The sequence below is a fragment of the Mastacembelus armatus genome, chromosome 5 (genome assembly GCF_900324485.2).
Source record: "Mastacembelus armatus chromosome 5, fMasArm1.2, whole genome shotgun sequence".
NCBI lineage: Eukaryota > Metazoa > Chordata > Actinopteri > Synbranchiformes > Mastacembelidae > Mastacembelus > Mastacembelus armatus.
In genome coordinates this window covers 18064639-18075720 of record NC_046637.1, presented here as the reverse complement: position 1 = coordinate 18075720, position 11082 = coordinate 18064639, and the positions used below count along the sequence as shown (strand labels likewise).

Below are 11082 nucleotides of genomic sequence, written 5' to 3'. Positions count from 1 at the left end.
CTGATAGCATCTGCTCTTGAAAGCTAAGCAGGGCCTAATTACTACTTGGATAGGAGACCAACTTGGAGACCAGGGGACACTAGCCTCAGCTACTGAGATTGCGTCAGGAAGGGCGTCTGGCGTAAAACTAAAGCCAAATCAGTCATGCGGACAAGTTGATCTGCTGTGGTGACCCTCAATGGGAGAATCCAAAAGAAAAAAATATATTAAATTTTAATAAAAACTATTATTTTTTGGTGATAAGTGGCATTTAAATGTCATCTTCCTTGGTCCTTCTAAAGCTAGTTAGTTTTTAGTTGAAATTAATTCACTTGCTTTGAAGTGACTTGATAACACTAAGGTGGAATGAATTGAGCTGAATTGATCAAAGAATTAAAGTGAGATCGCTGACAAAGTCAGAGTGACTGTGCTCTTAGCGGCTATGTCACCACTGAGCTATATTTAGCCAGCACACACCAACAAAGCCCACAACAGTAGGCACGCACTGACCCCCGCCATCTGCTCGCTTTCTGACACACAGTCATACACATATGCAGTCATGTACAGTCACACACCTTAAGGTTTTAATGCCAACTTCTGCCCCCAGAACCCCTCAGGTAAACTCAGGTGGACTTCTTCAGATTCACGTCACGAGCTGGTTTACTCACACACATACACACACACGCGCGCACACACACGCACACACACACACACACACACACAAACAGGGGACTCCCCACTTTGTTTCCGTGGTGATAGTCATTAGTAAATTTTCTCATTATGGCGGATGCACATACTGTATGAGTATACAGCAACAAGGCTTCTCAAAGACTCACTGTGAGAACAGAGAGCAATGGGGAGCCATTTTAATGAGCTTGCTTGTGTGTTTGTGTGTGTGTGTTTGTGTGTGGAGTCTTTGTATATACTGTGTGTATACACTATAAATCACACATTTCTCTCTCACACACTTCTTCAATTATTTTAAAAGGACAAAATGACCCAACAATATTAGTATGACTCCTCTTTCTGTTCACATTTATATTCATATTCTGAGCCACACTATTATTCTTATGATAACTGAGCCTCAGAGTACTATTATTCACGTTCTTGGGTGTTTTATTTTGAACATGGACATTTTCTACCACCTCCTGTTGCCAGAAATGAAGGAAGACTTTACACTGTTGCCTAAACTGAGATGTCACACTGATGTGTCTCTGCATAAAAAATCAATTACCAAAGATAACACAGATGGTGAAACACATAATTTTTGGTTCAATACAATAAAAAAGAGCAAAGATTTTGTGTCTATGGTGAGTAGTTCCAGGTTGTACATTTTAATGGAAAACCACTCCTACATAGATGGTCAGATATTTTTCATGTTATATTAGAAATAGAAAAATATAGATTTAATTCTTTGTGTATGAACATTTTTGTCCACCTGCATATAAAGCATTCTTTTCTCCTCCACGTCCCTCTGGTCATGTGTTTACATCAGACATCAGACAAGGCAGTGATTTTGCTATGTACTTAAGGGTCCTCTGGTCTTAACAGGCTGGAGTGTCAGGGTGAAGGTGACAGTGTTGCTGTCCTTCCAGGCATGCAGCCTATTAGACAAGCAGACTGACAGTGCAGCCTAGTGGTAAAGCAATGGAGCCTCACACATGAACACACACTGCAGATCAAGGACGAAAGAGAATAACCATGTCTGCACATATAAGATGGCTTTCTGCATTTTTGTGTTTATGTGTGTATGTGTTTTTCTTGCTGCTTCCTTTACTGGAACATTGCACGTAGGCACAAGGCTCCCCTATACATGCTGTGGAGGAAGCATTATAAACTCACACAGAAACCCCTGTGTCTCCAGGCCTGAGGGGGGGTTGTGGAAGGGGCTTGGCAGGCACAGCGATGCCTGAATTTGGCCTGGACACCCATCTCAACTAACTTCCATCTCCTTTCCTTCACAGGCCAGCTGCATGTATGTTCACATTCAATATTCAGACACATTTCTCACTTAGAGTCTTAAATATTTTGCTGGCTGAGTAGAACTTCTTTTCTTCCTGTTGTGTGTGCGTGCAAGGCAAATCAAGTAGTCCCTGCAGTGACTACTTGACTACAGCAACAGCAGCCTTGTCATGATGGCAGCCGAGCGGTGACAGTGTTGTGCTGCTGTGTCCCGGGGCTTACAGGGCGTACAGTTCAGTTTGGAAACTCAGCACGGCAGCAGCACTGGCAGACCTCTGAGCATGGCTGTGACACACTCATCCTGTACACATTAGACCACAGTTACAACTTCAGAGCGATAGGCCACAGTATAGGGCTATCTGAACTTTAAAACATTATGTCACACAGTAAAATAAAAAATTTCAAAATAAATTTAATTACCAGCACTTTTGCAGTTAGTAAATAATTCCTAAATATACAATATAATAATAATAATAATAATAATAATAATAATAATAATAATAATAAATATTGATGGTTGTAAAATGTTTATATTGCCATAGTAGTAATTGGAGTAGTATCTGTAGTAGCAATACCAAGTACAAATGACACTATTACTAACTACTTTTATTAGTTTGTAATGATGCACAAATAAAAATATATACATTATACATAATTAGTATTATAACTTTTTTATATAACAGGTAATAATAACTATTATTACTGTGTTATTACTAAATCACAAAGGACTATACAAGGAGAACTATTTCACCTTCCTCCCTAACACTGGCACAGTTGTTTAACATTACTTGACACAGATAAATGAATATTGTAATGCACTTCTGCTTGTTGTTATGGCTAGCCTACATTCGTCATGGGCTAATTTAGACTATAGTTAGCATAATTAGAAATGTGAGTTATACACTGATGCGACTTATATATATTTTTCTTTTCTTTCTTTCTTTTTTTTTAAAGCGACTTACAGTCTGATGTGACATCGTCTGGAAAATACGGCGGTTTTGAAATAGTTACAACATATAATAATGAATACTTAATAAGTGCTGAGCACTGTTTATTATTGTTGAATCCCATTGTTGACACTGGGTTTGTTGAGTTTACTGTTAACAATGAAAAAAAAAACACAATCTCACCTCAGATCCATTTATTAGCTACTTCTGGAGCTTTGTTTTCTTCATCAGAGCAGAATAAAAAACAGAACCAGAACTAGCTACTGCACAAGCTGTATATTAAGTATATTCTACTGAATGTTTACTGAAAGTTAACTTTACTTTGCGAATACAGCTGTAGACAAGTAACATAAAGTCTTAGTTCCTATCACTGCTATGAACCGTGGTGTGTGTGTCTGTATGGGTGTGTGAGTTGTGTTGCAGTGTGACATGAGTGACAAACCAATAGATCTGGACAGATGCTGTGATCCGGCATATTTGCCTATCGTCACATGAATCGATACATGATCATAATCCTTGAATAATAGATGCACTCACACACACACACACTCGGTCACTCTCTCCTACACCTGGACATACTTTAGATAATAGCTTGATGAATATAATACAGTAGATCAATAACCGATCATTGTCCTTGAGCCTTGCAGACATGCTGCTGTTTTCAGTTCACCCCATCAGTCAGATATTTGCCACTGGGTAGGTGAGAGTGTGTATGTGAGAAGTGAGCCAATGACAAATGAGGGTAAATAACAGAGACAGAGAGGGGATGGGGTGGGGGTGGGGGCAGTGTGCCAGCTCATGACCCAGAGAGATAAACAGAAAGTGAGAGTTGGCCAGGCAGGTAGGACAGGAGGGTGTGGTGATAGAAGGAGCATTTAGTGTGCAGTGCCGGCTGATCCTGTGCTGTAATTGGCTGGTGAGACTTTGACAGACATGCTCGTCCCTCCTTCCCCCCTCCGACTGCCTGCTGAAAGTGTATGTATGTATGTGTGTGTGTGTGAGGGAGCTGGCAGACTGAAGCGAGCCACAGAGGCAGGCTCTAACTCCAACCCAATGAGCTTGCAGCCCTCACACTCACACACACACACGCACACACTCTCCTCACGCCGGCTCTCGTTTCAACCCTGGGACACAGAAGAAGAAGGAGAGCAGAGAGAAGCAGCGACCAGCAGAGAGGGAGAGTGAGGGCGAGGGAGTAAGAGAGGAGAGAGGGAGAGAGAGGAAGAGGGAGACTGACGGGGTGTGAGGGAGAACACCATGGCTTCAGATCCGGGGCTGGCTCTGATGCTGCTATGGACTATATCACTACAAGCTCTGGGTATGGCGGGAACTAAGAGCAATGAAGGTAAGAGTGTGAGTGTGTGTGTGAGAGTGTTAATGGGCAGAGTTAAATAACACATATTCTCTGACAGTGGGGATTAACTTCATACATGTGAAGCTCCTGGAAAACACACTGTCAGTGAGTCAAAGCATGACACACATCAACAAATGTAAACACACACTCACAGACAGTGTATTTGTGTTTCTAACCGTGGCATGACATCAAAGTTTACTCTGCACAACGACTCAAGGAAATCTGGGTGATGTCTACGTGTGTGTGTATGTGAACTCATCTTGACATTTCTCATATTTGCCCAGGTTGTGTGTGAGCTGCAGTAACGGTGCATGCGTCTGTTGTGTGGTTAGGCAATGACGTGAAAGTGTGTGAGATAGTGTGTGCGTCTGCGCTGATTCTCTATATGTAATCGGAGGTGAAAATCTTTATGATTTTCACTTGTGCGTTTCCTTTTGAGTTTCTTTAACAGTGTGTGTGTGTTTCTCTGTAAGTGTACACACACATCACAGTTTGCTCCCCTAAGCCTGGGTTTGTTTACTTTGATCCTCCTGTCCTTCGCCTCTCCACCATGAGACGGAAAACTGTTGTCACTTGTTCAACTAATGCCACACGCACACACACACACACACACACACACACACACACACGAACCCAGCTACCCACACACACACACACACACACTACAAAGTCCTTTCTTTAAATCTGTGTGTCTGTTTGTGTGTGTGTGTGAGGCAGGGTCCTTGACGTAGGTCTGGTCCCAGGTGGCTGAGTGACAGCAGTGATTCGACTGTTAGGGCCTTCTTTGCCCCTGACAGCAACATTCAGCTTACCACTGCAGGGGAAAAAAGCAGCAGCAGGACAAGAGATAGTGGGAAAAAAGAGCAGGATCAGTACTTCGGTTCAGGTGGGATCGCCTCAGCAGTGGGGAGGTGAGGGCAGCCACTTATCCGGTATTAAGCCCTGGAAAGTCAGGTGGGGAGAGTCGGGCAACCTCAGGTCAGACGGAGCAGGAGGCGAGCTCACTGCCATGCAGACAGACAGACGGCCCAGTCGAGATGTCCTCATGGGTGTAGCCTCAGTGACCCACACATTTACAATCCACCATTCAAGCCCTGTGTTATTTACATGTCAGCTTTTATCCCCTTCTCTACTCCTACGCGGACTGTAATGTTGCTTCCTGATGTCCATGTCAAGTGTCCTCATCTTTCCCTCTCATGTCTTTGCTATTCTAATTCATTCCACCTCTCCTGAGATGATTGTTGCCCTTTGCTGATGAGCGATTCAGTGTGATTAGATAAAGTTGCACTTTATTTTCGCCCTCTCTCTCTCTGCTTAGTGTATTTAAAACATAATTTAAGTAAGTTTTATTTTACTCCATATTGACTAAAGAGCACAACTAGCAGTTTTAATTCTGATGTGAAAGTAAGTCTAAAAACCTTATAAAATCCCTCATATTTCATGATGGTCCATAATTACATTCTGCACCAATCTTTTAACGGAGTGCAACTACAGCAGGGATCACTTGTTCCTAACTTTGGAATCACACGCCAACTGCTCCTAAAATGAGATTTTTACAAGAAAGAATAATCTGCCAAGCAACAATTAATAAAAATTATATAATTGTTTGATTTTATCAATACTGATTTTTGATAATATGTTTAATAGAAATGTGTTTTTTTTCTTTCAAGCGTGAGGCACATTTTAAACCTTTAATATGCTTTGTTAGTATGGTTTTTAAAAAGAAATTGTAGGACTTTTTCTTTCATTACTTTTCTTTTCTACTTTTTTATTATATTTTATTGTGTATATAGACAGGAAATTCTAGCGCAAGTGATATGACAATCAACAAAGGTCCCCGGCAGCAATCAGATTAGACATTGCAGTTATATATTATGTGTTTTAGCCATCACTCTATGAAAACACCCCTAGTGTTAGTCAATTTTGACCCAAACCCGTTTCCTTAAACAGAAGAAAATTCTGTTTTTCAGGACTGGAAATTCATCTCCTACGTACTTCTAATAACAAAAGAAATATTTCGGGAAAATATTTTCACAAATGGTTTTGTGAACCTATTTATATGGTTGCTGGAGCTTGAAATATATACAGCTATTAAACAGCTTTGGAAAGTTGTGAGTAGAAATGTTAAATGGTGTCCTAGGCCTCCGCTGTCGTGTTTTGGCGTGAGCTGAGCACTGGGCAGCTTGTACAAATGGGGGCTGTTTTTATTAGTATTTTAACTGATGTAAATAAATCTGTTGATTTCTATTCACACCAGTCATCCTAGAAAGACATTCTCATTTCATGAGAAAAAGCCACCAGAGCACTGTGAATATAATGTTGCTCAAAATGAGATTTTGTTCTTATCCCACACTAATTAATCTAAACACAAGAAAAACAAATCAATATTTCAAGATCCCATAAAAGAGAAGCTTCTGCTTTCATTCTAGTTTAGAAGTGATTAGGGGCAAGTTAACAGATGATATTTAAAAGAAAGATAAATAACTTTTTTATTTTATTGTTTTATTTTATTTATTTAGTTGCATTCAGTGTCAGTGTCAATTGCCATTAAATTAAAGGGATAACCTTTAAAATGAATGAAGAGCTGAGCATTGTATTATATGAAGAACAGGTAACTGCTCTCCCTACTATGCACAGCATTCACACACACACACGCACACACATCTGCACGCCTGTGACACTTAGACTACTCACATAACCCGGACGCGTTGATTGCACGTATATTTGATATATAAGCAAGAGCCAGCCATTTTGTTTTTGTTCATTGTTCATGGTTCATTTTGTGTAGTTACATACAAATGGCCAAAAGGGGCTTCTCCACTACTGCTACTCACGGACACAATGAGGTTTTGAATTGCGTGCTTGTGAGTCTTCAATCCTTTTCACAACATAACTCAAGTATCTTTCATATTCTGCCTTTAATGTATCTGTGTTGGAGCACTGTGTGTGTGTGTGTGTGTGTGTGCGTGCGTGTGTGTGTGTGTGTACATATGTGTTTGTGTGTATGGCATAGAGGGGTCAGAGCTGGAGGAACAGCGAGACAAAGGGAAAACTGGGCTTAATATGGTCTCATAACAGGAGATGTGAACTGTCGGATCTCGCAGTCAATCCACTGTGTGCCTCAGAGACAGTAATTATTACAGAATCCAATTGCTGCTGTTTTCTCTCTAGGAACCGAAAGAAAGAGAAAGAAAGAAAGGAGGAATCAGTAAGAGACAACAGGGATGTAGTGGCGGAAGGTAAAACCTCCTCAGCTTGGTTTACCCACTTATTTCATTTAGAACAAGAATTTGTCCATCTAAGCAGATGCAAAACTTCTTTTATGTGAATTCAGTGTAGAAAATATGGATGGCTCAAATGAAATGCTGAAGTCCCAGGTGTAATGTGAAGACTATTTCCCAGCAAAGTTTAAAAAAAAAAAAAAAAAAAAAAAAAAATCTCACTGTCAACCTGTAAAAACACCTCCAAAATCATGGGTTAATATAAAAAGGTCCATTTCATTTTCAAGCTAATCATGTATATTTTAAACGGTTTTATTTGGTACTTTGAGAATTTCCTCCACTTAATCCTTCCGTTTATCTACAAAATCATCGAATTGGGATTTCTGCACCATTACTGGATTGTATAAACCACTGACAAAATTCTTTCAACACTCATGTTTAAAATAATTACAAACAATTTAAAATTATGACAATATAATGATGATTCTTAAAAATGCTGTGTAGGAAGTTTTAACAGCATATAGCTCAATTGAAATATTTTATCCTTTTAGTTCTTCATTAATATGTGTGGTAAATGTAGATGGATATGTGTAAATTTATTATCATATTACCTCTTTTAAAATGTGATTAATAAATTCAGCAGTTCCATGACATCATGAAATATATTTTGTAAATGTGTCTTGGCTAATAACAAATGTTATTGTAGGTCATTTTGATGACATTCTAGAGTTTTATTTCCCACAAGCTTTCGTTCATCATGTAGTATGAACAGTGGTGAGCCAGTTGTGTGATGGGTTGGTTGCTCATTCGGATAGAAGAAATAGCCAATCCGATATTTGGGGAAAAAAGACATTTTGAATAAAAATCTGCTGCAATTCAATAAAAATTACAGGTAATAAAAGTACATACTCTAATAAATTGTTTTACAAATTTATTATCTTTTACATATCTTTATTCATATGACTGTTTATTTAATAATGTGTAATTTATTCCATTTGAACACTTTAGGTCTCCAAAGCAAGTAACATTTTTCTGCAGTTCAGTAGCATATTTCAGAAACTCTCTTTCCGCACTGACGACAAAGAATTGATACACATTACACGCACTGGAAAAGAAACTTTCTTCTAGTGGAGTCTGAGAAAGCTATAAAGTCTAAACATCACCGCAGCACTAAACGTCCTTCAAAAAGGAGCTATTTTGTGCAGAAATAATGTTTCCTATTCTATTCTGAGAGAAGCTATTCTGGGGGATGAAAATAGCCACATTAAAGTTATTGGCACGAAATAGCGATCATCAGTATTTGAATCAGCCTTTAGTAAAATCAGCGTAAGCCAAACACACACAGGGAGCAATAAATGAAGCCCAATCTCGCTGTATATCCAGCAGCTCCCACTTTTGTTGTGCGTGTGTGAGGACTGAATCATTTTCCTGTATGGAGGTGGTGGTTTCCCTGAGCAGCCCCTCCTGTCTGCAGGCACTGTCCCTGATTCAACTCCTGCACACTGTTTCACACCATCACTTTCCCAGTGAGGATAGAGAGCATTCCTTCAGGTTGTTGTCAGTACTGAGGAACATGAAAAGACCCATGCAGGGAGCAGGGCTCACTGTTAATGAGCAAACTGTAGGTGGATGATTATTACCACATACCTCTGGTGCAGGAAGACCAACAAGGGAAAGAGATGCAGAGGCAGGAAACAATGAAAAGCAGTAAAGATGATGATGATGATGATGATTATTATTATTATTAGTTCAAGATCTGAACATGCTATTTGGAAGGAACAAAATCTAAGAGAAAACAGGAAATGAAGAGGGAGAAGCTGAAAGGAGCTAGACTGATGGGAACTGCAGTTCTTTCTCTGCAATAAAAGGCAGAAACAAATTTTTTCTGTGGGCAAGCAAAAGCAAAGCTTCTGATTTTGATCACTGCTACAGTCGGCTCAAACACCGCTGTTTGTATTGATCTCGCCTCAGTCAATAGAGCACCTGCTGCATGTTTGGTAACATCACAAAAGAAAAATGCATGAGCATGTGTCATAATTAATAGCTTAGAGGGAAATCCATTCTGCAACAGATTACAAAGAAAAAATAACATTTAAGCTATTGTACTGAGTACTGAAGTTACTGAAGTGTGTAATCCTTGTTGTGTTGCTCAAGGACACTTCATCTGGGTTACTGACAAGGAAAGATATTCTCCTTCATCGTGTCTCATATTTCTGCTCCTACTACTTTTATTGACTCATGGAGCCTCTCATTTCCACATCCACCCCCCACAGAGTGGCCAAACTATATCCGGAAGTCTCACGCATCAAAAATAGATAACCATCGTCATCAATCAGTCTGTCAGGCTATTTCTTTCAACCACTCACTTGGTTTTGTTTGCTTCTCTTGATTACTTAGAGGTCTAGGTCAATAGAAGACAAGAGAATATTAGAAGATATGGTAGGCTGGAGTTAGTCATTGTTCTACCTTGAAACTCCAAAATCATCTTTTTAATGCATTTTAATAATTATACCTTCACAGCAAATGACTGAACTCCTCTTCTTTGTATTACTTTACAAGCAATAAAACCAGATTCACTTCTCGTCAGTCAGTAACTGTTAAAATTGTATTTTGTCATGGCCATTTTCAGTGTCAGCTCAATAGCAATCCTTTCCAGGAGGAAAAGCTTGTATGTGCAGCATTGTGACAGTGCATTAAAAACTCAGAGAGGGCGTGAACCTTCCCCTTTCTCTGTCTGCTGGTTTGTCTTAACACAGGTAGCTGTCGGGTCGACTGACCGGCTGCTCCCTCTTTTCTCCCCAGGGCATGGGTCTTTATTGAGACATCAGCCTTGTTAGCCAGCTGTCTACAGGAATATAGGAGCTACCAGATCAATACAGCCGGGGTCTGCCAATCCTCTTGAGCTGTGGCCAGAAGCATGCAAGGCCTCACAAAGCAGGAGTCTCTCTTGAGGCCTTTCCACCCATTAGCAAGAACTGATGCTGGGCTAGCCATAGAGTTTAGCAGCCCTTGGGCTGGCTCTGCTATGCTCTGTGATTGTGGCTGTTTCACTGGGTAATTTATGTTTCTTCACTCTGCATCAATGCAGGCTAGAAGATCTTTCACTGGTATGGCAAAGGATTAAGCAAAAGAGTGAGAGACAGGGAGAGAAGGTTGTAGGTGACGCTTGACAGCTCTGTAATGGGCTGGTGTTGTGGTTGTGTTAGCACATCCCTCCTGGAGAGAGATCTCTATGATGTTGCCTTCATGGGGACTGATGAATGACGGCGTTCTGGCTCTGCAGCAACAGCCTCCTTTCCCCTGTTATAGACAGAGGAACACAGAGTGTGTTAGAAACAAAAGAGAGTCTGTGTAGTAGAGGGGTATACAGGCAAAGAGAGAGATGTGAAGCAAAAGAGGGAAATGAGAGTGCAAGACAGTCATGAAGAGGCAACAAAGTGAGATGAACACAGGGGAAAGGTTTAAGGTGGCTGCCTCAAATGAACCTCTTCAAGTTGTGTGTCTTTTTCAACACCAGCGAAGACTGTCTCAATTCCCTTCAAACTTTTATTAAAGGATTTAAATGTCCATTAAGTTTAATAGAAGCTCAGCTATGGTCTAATATGCTCTGATAAACACT

General features: G+C 40.2%; 1 protein-coding gene across 1 annotated transcript in view; it reads left to right on the top strand.

Annotated features, from left to right (window-relative positions):
* The first annotated feature begins 4145 nt into the window (after positions 1-4145).
* epha8 (eph receptor A8) overlaps positions 4146-11082 on the top strand; it is a 99796-nt gene continuing 92859 nt past the window's right edge. The window contains exon 1 of the mRNA XM_026306166.1: positions 4146-4233. Within this exon, the coding sequence (XP_026161951.1) occupies positions 4146-4233 (88 nt within the window). The remainder of the gene's footprint in view (positions 4234-11082) is intronic.